Genomic DNA, 15,068 nt, shown 5'->3' with positions numbered 1-15,068 from the left:
TTATGTAGTTAGGTCTCATGTACTGTTTATTAATAAAAAGTCTCCCTATATACACTGTAGTCTGTGATAAAAAGCTCATTAAAAGGCAAATCACTATTTATATACTCTTTGATTACCTACTACCGAAAACTGAAATTATTGCTCGTTTTCCTTCTCTGTCTATTCTATTAATTCTCGCTTTGGCACAGTATGTCTAGTTGTCTATGGGCCTTTTTCACGACTGTTTTGGATAGTTTACCTACCTTGCTTTTTCGCCGATTTTTTGGATTAGGAGTGGAAAATGTGTATGATTTAAGGTTTATTGTGTACTTTTAAGTACAATGATGTGTTCTGATTATAGTTAAGTGGCATCTATTGAAAATTAAACGGTAAAACGCTAGATCAGCCATTTACATGAAAGGTAAGTACAAAAAATTGGTCTTCAACATTTTTTGTTTTGGTGTAAGGTATCGTTTCACCCTTCTAACAAAAATATCTGACTGGTTATCTCTAAATAATGTCATTTTATCAAACGTTTAAGTTACTAGAAAATTGCGAGAAATTATGCACGTCGTGGTATATACATAATATTATTCCTATGTATAACATTGCCGCTATTTTATTATATATTTATGTATAGCTGTCCTATAATCCAACCAAGTTTAGGAGGGATTTGTAAAGGGTACGTTCCGATCTATGCAATGTACATTTGCAAAGAGCTAGTTTTCTCCAAGATTTACTGCCCTTTGCCTTAGTTTAGACTGTATAATTAATTATTGTGCATTGAAAAATCAATACTGTTGTAGTTTTATTATGCATTGCTATTACACAAACCAATTAGAAAAGTTAATAAGATTTAAAACTGAAGTCGCAGCGACTGAAAGAGGTGGTGTCAATAGCCTGCATTTTTAAAAATACATTTTTTACTCTGTGGTTTTATTCTATTTTTTTTGCTTAGCGTACCTACCTATTGATATACCGCGAATACTTTTCTGGAATTCAATAAAATTCATTCCTGATTTGCGATTTGAATTTAAAGTTTAGCTTTTTGCATTTCTTAAGTGATTCGGACCTAAGTTTAGCGTGTAAATGTGTAAATAAGCAATTTTACGAAATGGCGGACGCAGTGCCCATCTCTGACGTTTTGTGCGAGGCTATGGAATATTTATCAAAACTCGGCTCGAATTTAAGAGTTCGTTCCGACAATCTAAAGGAGAAAAGAATACGCAAGGATAAATTAAGAAATGTCCACGCAGTTCAAAAAGCCGCAAACAAAGTACTTTTGATTTGTCAATTGTCAAAAAAATCTCTTGAAAACGTCGAAACCGGTGTCAAAAAGGTATTGCAGCAAATCGATCTTTCTCAGGACCCAACGACAAGTGATGGCGGGAATTCAAGTTACAAATCGACGAAAAAGAATAAAGTTATCAGTTACGACTATATTGAGTACGATTCCCTTAGGTTACAAATACGAAAGAAGGTTGATATGAAACATTACACATCTGTAAAAGTTTTTGCTAAAAAAATGCCTATTTCAATGCAAAACAAATATCCTGTATTTTTAAACTGTAAGCTGTATCGTTCGAGAAGTGTAAAATCCATAGAACTTGATAAGAATATCTCTGATGACGGGCATAATAGCTCTCCGAAACACAGGAGCGTAGGCCAACATGAAGATATTGAATGTAGTAATGATAAAACTTTAGATAAATCTGAAAATAAACCAATGGAATGTGATATAGTAGATGAAAGTAAGTCGCAAATTAAGAAGTCATTGTCCAAACATTTAAAACGAAAATCTGAAAAAGACATCGCTCAATCAGACAATGATCAGAGTGTTAGTGACAAGAAAATCGATTCTTTTAAGGATCATGAGTCATCATCTCAACCACAAAGTGACCTCGACGTCTTGGAAGAAAAAAGAAAGTCAAATAATATTGAACATCAAAATACCCAACCAAACAAAAAATCTGTTAGCGACACTGTAGAGGAAATTCAAGATACACAAAGTAATGCCGAAGAAGCGTCAGAAAAAGACCATGAAAATGAGACAAAAAAAAACTCCAATAAAAAATCACCACAAAAACCAAATGAGAAGCATCCAAGTTCAAAAAGCAAAGAAATCAGTAATGATACTAAACATAAAAATAGACCATCCACCAAAATTTATAAATCTGAAAAAAGTAAAAAGTTTAGGCATATTAAAGTAATAAATGATAGTTCAGATAGTGATGAGAACAAACCAAGTTCTGATGTTAATACAGAAAAAAAAAATTCAGTAAGAGATTCGAAAGATTCTGATGAGACTCGAACAGATAAAACTGAAAACTTTCAGGAAAAGGAAGATGTTATTGACATTAGTAATAGTAAAGAAAGAATTGATAGTACTCAAAATAAAAATACCCTAAAAGGCAGTACAAATAAAGGGCAAACTGAAACTTGTGTAGATATAGTGGAATTGAATGATTCAAGCAATGAGGAAACAAACACTAAAAATAATAAAAGTAAGCCTGGTGAAGAAAGTGTAAATGAATCAGAATCTGAAAAATTGTATTGTAAGAATGACGGCACTAAAGACAAAGAAAACAATTCAAATACAGATAAAAAAGAAGAAAGTAACAAAGAAGACACAATAAAAAATGAAAATGATGAAGATTCAAAACCAAGACCCTTTCTAAGATGTGTGAGTCTTGACAAGTTGATCAAAAAGGATGTTGAAAACCCCAAGACAAAATTTGATAGACCTAAAAAAGATTCTCCAACAAAATCTAAAAAAAAGTTTTCAACAAAACGTGACAAGTCACCAATAAAGCATAGTGACAAGAAAAGAAGAAAGCTCTATAAAGCATCGAACAGTTCTGAGGAGTCATCTAAGGAAAACGAAGAAGAATATTGGAATCAGAAAAGGAAAGAGGTGAAACAATTTAAACCCAAGAACTTTGCCATTAATGTCAAACGGTTGCCAGAATTATCAGAAAAATATCTTTGTGATCAAAACCTCAAGAGAATTACTCAAAATGGATGTGTTGTTTGTGAAGTTGTACAAAAATTAGAGGAAAAGAATGAAAACTGTTTGGAAACATCTGACATACCAGATGTTAACACTGCTAAAAATGCTTTATTGCGTGATTCTGATTCAGACAAAAGTAAAGATTTGGTAGATACACCTAGGAAGGTAAAAAGAGCACTTCTTCAAGATTCTGGCTCAGAAAAAGAGGAAAATCCTCCATCGCCGGGCCCCAAAATTGATGACAAAAGAAATTCCGAAAATGAAAAACAGAACAGTGCCTCTGATAAAGAAGGTAGAAATAACAAAACACCTGAACCTGTAAACAAAGTATCAGATAAAAATGATGAATCAAAATCTTCTTTACTCCAAGATTCCATTGATGAAAACCATAAAACACCTCCCAAGAAGATAACAAAAAATATTAGTACTCCACCTTCCAAAAGGAAGCATATCATGGAAAGTATGCATGCTAAAAAAATGTTGTTAACATATTCCTCAAGTTCTGACACTGAAGATGAACAACTGAGAAATGTGTTGAAAGAAATTAGAGATTCGCTACTCAAAGAAAATTCAGGTGATGAAAGTAAGGAGCAGAAAATAAAAAATAATGTGAAACCGTGCTCAGATTCAGATGAAAGTTCTGTTAAGGCTAATAAAATGAAAGAGTGTGACACAAGCAAGAAATCATTATTAGAGAATGAGAATAATTCAAAGAAAGAAGCTGTTTCAGAAGATGCTTCCTCTGCCAAAAATACAAACAGCCAAGTTGATGAAAATACTGAAGAGAACTCTAATAGCAGTTTTCAAAAGGTTAGAAGAAAGTGAACATTATTATTAACTTTAGATTTAAGTGTATCATCCAAAGCTTAATTCTTATTTAGTATTCAGATTTAATGTTAAGCTTTTTCAGTTCATGTGTAACTACATGCCATAATGATAACATGAGTAGTTTACTTATTAATTTGTACATAAAATGATTTATTAATGTATTCCAGAAGTTGAAGTTAAAGTAACTGTATCTTTTTAATTAATAAAAATAGCTAGTATAACAATATTGTTATTGTTTAATTGTATGGCTCTGATATTAAAAACTGATTCAAATATATTATGGTTTTTCATTTGATCTTGAATATTGGCAAAGTAGATCAGGTGATATTATGTCTGATAGTGTCAGGGCTGTATTGTAGGGGTGAGACTTACATGCATTCAAACAGAAGTTACAATTTACAGATGGGGCGCTCTAAAACGGTTGGCAGCAGCAGCCAAAATTCAGATACTCAAGAGTCTAATGACAAAGTTATTGATGGGTAAATATTTCGTGACTAGGGCAAGGCAGATTTTGCGTGTGAAAAAATATCATGCTGATAGGATAGGAAAAACTTAATAAAGTTAGTCATGCATGAGAGGTACAAACATATTTTTGGGGAAAATTAAAATGAGTTTTTATAATAGGTGTAAAATTGGTGCATGGTTTGCAATGATAGGAAAATTACAAGAAATAAGGTGTTGGGTACAATTTGAAATATTTTAATGCATGGAAAAGGTGTGCAATATGGCATATAAAGTATTACAAATATACTTAATTTTTATTGGTGTTGTACAGACTACATTATAATATTATTGTGTTGTAATTAATAGTTATTATTTATGAAGACTATAAGATAGTATTTACTAACAAGGTTTTAAATAATCATAGTGTTCAATACATTCAACATGCTCATTTATCTGTAGTTTAAAATTGTGACTGTCAAAGAGGCACACTGTAATTATTGTGTGCATATGCACAAACTGAATTGGACAGTACACACAAAATATGAAGTCCAACCCCAAGGTGCAATACATCATTGTGGTTTGCATTGTATGGTATATACTATACATATATTTGATTTTGATGTGTTGTAATAAATAATAATGTATAGGTCATAGGTTTAATAAAACTAGCGTACTTACCCCTTTTAAATTAGGCTGTCTGCATCTTCACTTACCACCAGATGTGATTACAGTCTAGGGCTAACTTGTACCCGAATAAAAAAGCACTATTTTTATGGAATATCTACTTAGGTGATACCAATAGTAAGAGATTATAGGATATAACTGCTTTAATTTTATTACCTATCTGAGTACTTGAATTCAGTAATAAACCAACTTTTTCAGCAACCCAAAAACTTAGAGGAATCTGAACTTTACCAGCCCTCAACACTACAAATTATGAGAACATTTAATAAAATTACCAGTCAATTATGCTTAACTTATCTATGTAACTAATCTATTCTACAGTTCGCGGCCGAAGGGAATGTACATCGACCTTTAGAAGGAGATAGCAAATTTGTAAAGCCCTATCTCGGTCGTTGAGACCGACAACACGTCATATAGGTGACAGAGACAACGCTCTACAAAGCCGAAATGTCATTCTAAATGCCGATGTACATTACTTTCGGCCGTGTACTGTAAGTGGTTGTACATTTACTCAATGATAGGTACATGTAAGTTTCTGTAGTGTTCATACCTCTAACCTCATAAGTCTACCTAATCAATTCTAACATATCCAGTTTGATAATATAATATGTAGGTATGACTGCAATTTAAGCAGTCACATAAATAGTTAAAATTTTTGAACTGTACGCTGCATAGTGTGTTCATTTAGTTCAGTCTTACGATTTCAATGACACATGAACATCTTGAATGAAAAAATCGGTAATTTTCTTCCATTGCGCCAGTTCCAGTAGGCGATAGGTAAAATTAACTGATCTTGAACCTGCGATTTATCGATGTACCTATAGTAAGCGACAGGTCGAGATAGCAATCGGGGTGGGGACGCCCCGCACACTCGCGCTAACCCGGTGCGGGATCTTACCCCGATTGCCATCTCGACCTGTCGCGGACTATACCTTCTTGGTGGGTGCAGACACCTAGCAGCAACACATATATTTGAGCTGTGCGAGTAAGGTGATCCGCTGACGTTCATAGAAGTCCATATAAAGAGTCCTAATCGCCCGAGACGAGGTGGCTCTAATGAGCTGATTCCACACATTACCCAAACAAAGTGGTCACTGCTGAAAGGAACTTACTACATTAAAGAGCCTATAATATCCACATTCACATGATACTGACACCTATATCTACAACCCTGGTTGCTTGGTCGAGATGGATGGCAAATCAACATTTAATGGCTGGTAGAATCGATTATTTTCGATAACTCACGTCAACTCAACTGCATCTACTATTGAATTCTCCGACCTTCTAATTTGCTGTCTAGCAATTTGGTAGGGGCTATAGCACTGTTCAATGCACATATCTTGTCCATTATTATATGAAAAAAAATGGTTTTTAGAGTTATTCCAGAAATCCCTATTGACAATCACCATCAATGGGGATTTGTGAATTTTTCTTCCACAAATCCCATTGATGCCTTTCTAGAGCTTATAAAGGGGCTTTGTGAACTTTTCCACCACTCCCCATTGCTTTAAAAATAAAATACTTTAAGAATCACGTACCTACTCTTTAAAGTCCAAACATTATCACAACAACAGTACAGAATACAGAATATCCGCATTGACATCTTCCTTTCCATTCCCATGATTTACTACCTCATTCGCCCTGGCTTTGCTTGATATTAGTTTCTGAAAATATATATTTTTAGTGGAGCTCTTAATTAAAGGGAGAACCTATATGCAAAATCTCCCGTTTATAGATCCAGCGGTTTAGGCTGTACGTTTTTTTAAACTAGATATATAGGCATGCGCTTGACTGATCACAGCAAAGAGTAGGTGATGGTATGGTCGGCGACAGTTTGAGATGGCAATTGGGGTATGAGGCGGGGGACGCTTCGCACACCCGCACATCACCCGCGCTCGCCTGCACTGGGTTAAGGCATGGGCTATGCGGGGCATTCCCTCCCCGATTGCCATTTGGACATGTCCGCGTACTATATATATAGGTACAACCTAAGGTGGAGCGCGCCTGCCTAGAAATGCTTATTCACTCTTCTTTTGCAGGTCCCAATAGTGTAGCTGGCGGGGAAAACGGAAGCCAGGAGGGCATTCCTTATTCTAGCAGTTCATATTAGAAACGAGGAACAGGCCTTGTCAGCTAGTTTATCATTTAGTTTTAAGACGAGAAACTGACTGCCATTTTTCTGATTATCACAACCGTCTGTTACAGGCTAACAAACTTAGAAACCCTCTTTAAGAAGCAACGACGGCGGGGCTCCACGTCAACTGACCGCACTTATAGTCCTAGAAAACTGAAAAGCAAAATGCCCAAAGTGATCAGTGAGGAGGGCTTCTTGAAGGCTGAGGACAGTTCTGAAGAGGCCTCATTGGCAGATAGCGATGTTGGGGAAGGTAGGAAATCTAAAATAATATGGGCCCTTGAAAATGCGTGGACTACACAAATTGCAAACCCCTATTTACCCCCTTAGGGGTTCAATTTTCAAAAATCCTTTCTTAGCGGATGTCTGCTTCTTAATAGCTAAATAATAGTTAAATAAATATAATTGGTTATAGCGCGTGCTTATACCCAATTATTTAGTTGTAGACATGGTTTCGTAATAATTATTAATTTTTCATTGGAGACTGTTTAGGTTTAAGTGTTTTATATATTTACTAACTATTCATGTAATTGTAATTGTTTGTTTCCATAAAATAAAAATAAAATAGCTATCTGCATGCCAAATTTCAGCCAGATCCATCCAGTAGTTTGAGCTGTAGAATAGAATAGAATAGAATAGAATAGAATGTTTTTTTATTCATGTAAACTTTTTAAAAGTGCTTATGAATAGTCAGGTTTAATTTACCACTGGTTCGGAATGCCGTTCCTACCGAGAAGAACCAGCAAGAAACTCGGCGGTTGCTCTTTTTAATTTTTCAATTTACAATGTTATTATACCGTACTATACAAGCCATTGCAGCCCCGTGCATTGCTGGAGCGAGTCAAATCCAAGCTTTTTTATCGTTTACATAGTCTGTGCATTGATAGATCAGTCAGTCAGTCAGCCATCTTTTCCTTTTGTACATTTAGACTACTCTGTTACAGAAGTGGAACTGCCTGCAGTGTCAGTATCAGATCTGAACGGAGACGGCATTGGTCATCTCGCCAAAGTTGACTTACTGGGTGAAAGTGACTCGTCGAGTTCGCACGTTAAGAGTTCGCAGGTAAACATCCTCATCACCATTATGATCAACCCATCGCCTGCTCACTACTCCGCACTTGGCCAGCGCGATAGACTGGTCAAAACCTATCTCATTCTGAGGCTGAAATCTATAGAGCGCACTTTGACTTTGCTCAGACTTAAGTTTGAGTTAAAACGAGACATATTTATGTGAGAGATATAGTGAGCAGGTAAATTTGCTGTGAGACAATTTTAATAAAAGTGATGACGGATTTAAATTTTTTATAATTTTCCTATTTTAACATTGTAAAGAATGCTTATTTTATAATTGTCCCATTTTTTTTTAAATATTTTTATGTATACATTTTTTATAATTTTCCCATTTTTTAAAAGATTTTTAATTTTTTTTTTAGGATGTCAAAGACGACGATGACACTGATGATGATGAAGCGTAAGTTATCTCCTATGTTTAAAATAATAATAAGTATATGTAAAAAAAATCATCTTTTTCAACAAAAAGTTAAAAGAAAAAGAATTATTATTTACTAGCTGATACCCGCGACTTCGTCCGCGTGGAATTAGGTTTATGACAAATCCCGTAGGAACTCTTTGATTTTCCGGCATATAAAGTCTATGTCACTCTCCAGGTCTTTATCTATACCCATGCAAAAAATCACGTCAATCTGTTGCACAATAAAAGCTTTTGGGGTACAATTTATTTCGTACTAACTTATGCCTGCGACTTCGTTCGCGTGGACTACACAAATGGGAAACCCCTATTTTATCCCCTTAGAGGTTGAATTTTCAAAAAAACTTCCTTAGCAGATGTCTACGTCATAATAGCTATCTGCATGCCAAATTTCAGCTTAATCCGTCCAATGGTTTGAGCTGTGCGTTGATCGATCAGTCTATCCCAGCGGCCATTAATTCTGCGACAGACGCCTGCCCACTGTAACCTGCTATACCTGTAGTTATTTGTGACAGCGTCAGAGCAAGACGTCGCAACAAGGGGCACGCGACGATCTCATCGGACTCTGAAGCGGGCGGCTCTCGCAAGAAGGACCCCAACGTCAGGTTCAGTGACTTCGAGGAGTCGGATGACGACTCGGTCACTGGCAAGAGGTCAAAACGGAAGAAAAAAATTAGCGACAGTGACGCGTCTGGAGGGTCGTCCAACGAAGGGTAAGAACTTTATAAACAACTAGATGATGCCCGCGACTTCGTCCACCACCAGGTTTTGGGGCCATGTGGGGATTGCCAGATTTCAGGCATGCAGGTTTCCTCACGATGTTTTTCTCATCGGACTTAGCCGGCGGCTCTCACAAGAAATATCCCAACGTCAAATTCATTGCCTACGATGACTCTTGTCACTGGTAAGAGGTCTAAACGGAAGAAAAAGATTAGCGACAGTGACGCTCGCTGTCGCTGAGCAGCATCTAACAAATTGTAAGAATTAAATAATTTTAAAATACAGATCAAAAATTTTGGAACCCACAGTAACTAAAAATAATTGTTCGTAGTAAGAAGAAGCGGCGCCGTATAAAGAATGTCGACGACAGCGATGGATCCGGCTCTGAAACTGAAAACGAAGGCAGAAACAAGCACGGCAGGAAGAATATACGAAAGGTATGTTTTCAATCTATACTTCTATACTAATATTGTTCTTTACAATAAAGTTTGTAAGTTTGTTTGTAGGGGGTAATCTCTGGAACTACTGAACCGATTTTGAAAATTCTTGAACCAGTAGAAAGCTACATCACTCCATAGTGACATTGGTTATATTTTATTTAAAAAAATGAGAGATCCCTAAATCGAACGAAAATTGTTATAAACTACCGTGCGAAGCCGGGGCGGGTCGCTAGTATTAGATACTGTTGTTGATTAGAGCATCTGCATCTATTTATTATGTTGCTAAAAATGGTGGTTCAAAATTCTTTAGTTGTAAACTTTTTACTTTTAAATATTCTAAGGTAAGGATACAAAGTCAACAATTTGATCATTTATTCTAGGTGATGGGTAAAAACCAACTGGAAGAAGCGACGAAAAGGGCTGCCCGCGAAGAAAAAGAGAGGGTCGCTCGAATAGCTGAACGACAGAAATTGGTAAAGTTAAAATCTAAATCTTTATCATAAAAATATATTTTTGGGAGTACATATCATACTTAAATAATATTTTATCAGGATCCTTGCTATGCTATTTATTCTGTTATTGCATACTTTTTTAGTAATATATTTTTTATCAAACAAATATTTTTTTAGATTAAAAAAATACATTTACATTTTTTTTTATGGGTCACAATGATAAAATAATTAAAGAAAGATCTATTGTGAGGAAGATTTTTATTTTGAATGAATTTTATTTCAGTATAATAATCTGGAATTCGATGAGTCAGGTAAACCGGATGAAATCGTACTGGACAAAGTCGTTCTAGATTTCGATCCTGAAACCAAGGAACCACTGATCGAGGTTGATAAAGGACTTGTTAAAAAATTGAAACCACATCAGGTAATAATCGGCAATTATAGTAAAATGTATATTTAGCTGTAAAAAATAAATAATTTACCCCTATTTGTCAACTCACACACATACACACTCAAATACACGAACACAACCCACACACACACACAACTAATAGCATGCCTCTTGAATATAGTATTATGAAAAAATATTATAAAATAACTAATAATAAATTAGAATATAAATTTAAATAAATTGAAGTTATCATGATCTATATGATTGGTTGGTGACTCAAAAGGGTTAGCGCGCATTGAGATTTTTGTCTTTATCATTTGTATGAAATTACGTAACAGGGAGAACGCTATACTGACTTCTTTCCGTGGATAGATTATTAGATGAAGTTGAAGAGTTAAAATGTTATTCATATTTCAGGCAAACGGTATAAAGTTCATGTGGGACGCGTGCTTCGAAAGTGTGAAACGAATAAAGAAGGACAAGGGGTCTGGATGCATTCTAGCACATTGCATGGGACTCGGCAAAACGCTACAGGTCAATTTTACACTTTTATGTTATGTAACTATATAAAAGGAAAAGGTGACTGACTGATCTATCAACGCACAGCTCAAATTACTGGACGGATCGGGCTGAAATTTGGCATGCAGATAGCTATTATGACATAGGCATCGGGTAAGAAAGGATTTTTGAAAATTCAACTTCTAAGGGGGTGAAATAGGGGTTTGAAATTTGTGTCGTCCACGCGGACGAAGTCGCGAGTCTTTTATATGCGATTTCGTTCGTAAAGTTGACTATAGCCTATAGCCAGCTTATTATAAGGTAAGCAAATACTGAGCAAAAGAGATATAATTAATTCCTTGTGAATCTCTTGCACCCTATTTTGAACTCTAGTTTAATTGATTATCAATTTATGAATGTAAATTGCGCTAGCATTTTGCTGCTCAGTATGCAGCGACAGTGAGTGCAGTGACGAATAAGTTAGGAAAGCAGATTCAAGTTGATAAACATAGAAATGCTTAAATTTATAACCTTAAATTAATAACTTTATCGTTATCATTAATCAAAAAATTATCATTATCATTAAATTATATATCTTATCATTATCATTAAAGTTTTGAGACGTGACCAGAAATAACATAAATTCATGAAGGGATTTTTCACAAGATGTTTTTTATTAAACTATAAATTAATTTCAAACAGGTGGGCAAACCTGGTAGATATTTGCAGTTGGGTTAGATAGGTGATGAAAGTTTCTATGAAAGCCTGTCATTTTTCAAGTTATATCCAAGAAAGCGTTTGGGCTTTTCGTTTTTTTTAATTCTAATTTTTAAAAACAAGAAGGATACGTGATAATTTTTGAAATTCCAAATCCATTCCACACCCAAAAGCTGGGGCGGGTCAGCTACTAATAATTAAAATAAAATTAGAATATAAATGTAAATAAATTGAAGTTATAATTAACAAAAATTATATTTCTAGGTGGTATCACTGACACATACGCTGCTAATTCACAGTGATTTGACGCGTGTTAATAGAGTGTTGGTCGTGTGTCCGCTATCGACTGTGCTCAACTGGGTCAACGAGTTCAAGATCTGGCTCAAGCACGCCGTCTCAGACTACGAGGTGGACATCTACGAGCTGTCTAGGTGAGTTGCTTCATATTGCACTTTAACTTAAAATTTATTTCTAAATGTAACCCAGCTCAATAACACATTTGTGCACATACTGCATACTACTGCATACTACAATTTATTTGTCTCAGTGGCTCATAACAATGGCGTATATGGCAATCCATTCCGCATCTCACTCCTCAATACTCCCCACGATTGCTCTGTCTAGATGTTACCGTTACTCGACTGTATTGGAAACTGTGGGCGCGTGTTAAATGGGGGTATCCATTGTAGGTACAAGCAGAACTCGGAGCGCGCTTGGCAACTGCAGCAGTGGTTCAGTGGCGGCGGTGTGTGCGTGCTGGGCTACGAGATGTTCCGCAACCTTTCCGCTGACAACAACAAGAAGTTCAAGAAGAAAATGCTCAAGAGCTTCCAGGAGAGCCTCGTGGACCCAGGTATGTGTTGGACGGTGTACCAGGCACGAGCGGAACTCCGAGCGCGTTTGATGTCGGGGTCTCCGTTTGGCAACGGGGTCTACACTGCCAATTTATCCCGACAGGTGGCGCAAAAGCAAACCGTCCATAGAAGTAGTATATCATCTGTGGAACCGGCTATATTGAGCTGTCAAACGCCATAATTTTAACTGTACGAGCTTCCAGCATTTACTTATTTCAATAATTCACGAAACAATCTTATATTGTATCAATATCAAAAATGTTGCAAATGTTTTTCTGCCATAACTCGAGCTCTCTTACCCAAGATAGGATTTTTTCCTTTTTCTTCCTGGGTTTTTTCCGCACTTAGGCTGTGGCCCAGGTGGTAGCAGGTGCGTTCTGCGGGGTGGTCAGGGGGACACGCTCTCGATTAGGACGCGTCCGTGCGTCTTTCTTCCATTTCTTGTAAATATTAACAGTTTGTGCTACATACTGGCCGCCCCGCAAGACGCACTCGCTCCCACCTAGGCCGCAGACTTATACGTAGGCGTCCGATGTACGTGAGACCCCTGGTGTTCCGGTGTCTTGACACTCCATGCATGCTCTGCATACCTGCTGTCGGTGATACCTAACTAGAATGGAGAGGTGTTCGTTCGACTAGTTGCCCAGCGACCGTTAGAATCTGTATGTTATATGGAAGTTGCCGTGTGTATGCGCACGCAGTTGCGGGGACTTCGTGCGCATAGATACGGCGACTTCCATAATATAAATTACTGATTCTAACAATCGCCGTCCACCAAGTTGCCGGGCGACTAGTCGACCGTGCGCAATTGGGTATTTGCCTGTGTCAAAAATAAATTATTTCTCAGTGATTATTAAATAGAGGGTCTTCCAAAATATGTAAAATCCACGCCCATTGTTAGTTTTAAGTGAAATAACTATTTTAAATTATCGATTAAACTAAAAAAAGCACGTCAAATGATTGCAACGTCACATTTCAGTATTTCATAATAGCTTTTAGCGCGTTTTGACGTTTGATAAAAAATTACTGATTTGACTAGTCGTCAAGTACCGAATTAGTATAATGAACAATGTTCTGGTAACTGTCCCAAGTTAGGAGTCAGGATCTGATGATTGTGTTCGTTTTCCAGGGCCAGATTTAGTGGTCTGCGACGAAGGGCATTTGCTCAAGAACGAGAAGACAAGTCTGTCGCAAGCCATGAATCGAGTAAAGACACTTCGACGCATCGTGCTCACCGGTACACCGCTGCAGAATAACCTCAAAGAGTGTAAGTTGGTTTACAATACATTTCCTTTTCTCTGTAATCTCCGTTCAGCAAGGGGTATAGCGGGCAGGTGAGGTTGACTATAGGAGCGCTGGGTGGAGGTGCGCTTTCTTACCCCCATGGACTGCTGCCGGATCGGACAGAAATTTGACAAGCAGATAGCTATTATCAGTACCCTTATTATAAATGCGGAAGTGTGTTTGTTTGTTGGTTTGCCCTTTAATCACGTCGCAACGGTGCAACGGATTGACGTGATTTTTTGCATGGGTATAGATAACTACCTGGATAGTGACATAGGCGACTTTTTATCCCGAAAAATCAAAGAGTTCCCACGGGATTTCTAAAAACCTAATTCTTAGCGGACGAAGTCGCGGGCATCAGCTAGTGATATAATAAATAAATCTAAATATATAAACGGAAAAGGTGACTGACTGGCTGACTGACTGACTGATCTATTAACACAGCTCAAACTACTGGACGGATCGGGCTGAAATTTGACATGCAGATAGCTATTATGACGTGGACATCCACTAAGGATTTTTGAAAATTCTGTCCCTAAAGGGGTGAAATAGGGGTTTGAAATTTGTATAGACCACGCGAACGAAGTCGCGGGCATAGCTAGTTGATTTATAACAGACCTTGTGAAAATATATGTTTGTACACAGATTACTGCATGGTGCAATTCGTGAAGCCGAACCTGCTGGGCAAATACAACGAGTACCTGAACCGCTTCGTGAACCCCATCACCAACGGCCAGTACACGGACTCCAACGAGCACGACATACGCATCATGAAGAGACGCTCCCATGTCTTGCATAAAATGCTCGACGGGGCCGTGCAGGTGAGATCGGCTGTCCATCTGTCTGTCAGCGGGCCTAATTATTATTATGTATTTTGCTCGTAAATTTGTTTGACGATTAATTTAATTTATTTTGTTGACTGTTTATTAATAATTTTAAAAATTCTCACTCAAAAATATTTGCACACTATTAATTTAGTAGAATGTTATGGCCTCTGTAGTGTAACTTCCATCTTTCTTGTACAAACATTCTTGCAGATAAATGAATCTTTATTATTTATTTATTTATTTATCTCGTGAACTGTAATAGGTAGAGAGTTGAAATTTTCACTGAAAATATGTATTTCTATTGCTGCTATAACAAC

General features: G+C 36.8%; 1 protein-coding gene across 6 annotated transcripts in view; it reads left to right on the top strand.

The window, feature by feature from the left end:
* Nucleotides 1-208: 208 nt before the first annotated feature.
* XNP (ATRX chromatin remodeler XNP) overlaps nt 209-15,068 on the top strand; it is a 32,527-nt gene continuing 17,667 nt past the window's right edge. For 2 of the 6 annotated variants that reach the window (XM_069503820.1, XM_034976938.2), the window contains exons 1-14: nt 864-3,799; nt 4,220-4,296; nt 7,151-7,332; nt 8,024-8,142; nt 8,513-8,550; nt 9,084-9,281; nt 9,620-9,725; nt 10,109-10,201; nt 10,464-10,604; nt 10,989-11,105; nt 12,051-12,217; nt 12,476-12,639; nt 13,770-13,907; nt 14,570-14,745. In XM_069503820.1, the coding sequence (XP_069359921.1) occupies nt 1,094-3,799; nt 4,220-4,296; nt 7,151-7,332; nt 8,024-8,142; nt 8,513-8,550; nt 9,084-9,281; nt 9,620-9,725; nt 10,109-10,201; nt 10,464-10,604; nt 10,989-11,105; nt 12,051-12,217; nt 12,476-12,639; nt 13,770-13,907; nt 14,570-14,745 (4,422 nt within the window). In that variant the 5' untranslated portion in view covers nt 864-1,093. Of the gene's footprint in view, nt 401-863; nt 3,800-4,219; nt 4,297-7,150; nt 7,333-8,023; nt 8,143-8,512; nt 8,551-9,083; nt 9,282-9,619; nt 9,726-10,108; nt 10,202-10,463; nt 10,605-10,988; nt 11,106-12,050; nt 12,218-12,475; nt 12,640-13,769; nt 13,908-14,569; nt 14,746-15,068 lie in introns of those variants that run through there. The other 4 variants (XM_069503821.1, XM_034976939.2, XM_069503822.1 and 1 more) reach the window with 3 other exon arrangements.

Source organism: Maniola hyperantus, chromosome 16 (assembly GCF_902806685.2).
Source record: "Maniola hyperantus chromosome 16, iAphHyp1.2, whole genome shotgun sequence".
NCBI classification, from domain to species: Eukaryota; Metazoa; Arthropoda; class Insecta; order Lepidoptera; family Nymphalidae; genus Maniola; species Maniola hyperantus.
Note: the sequence above shows the minus strand (reverse complement) of the source record. Positions and strands in the feature narration are given on the sequence as shown.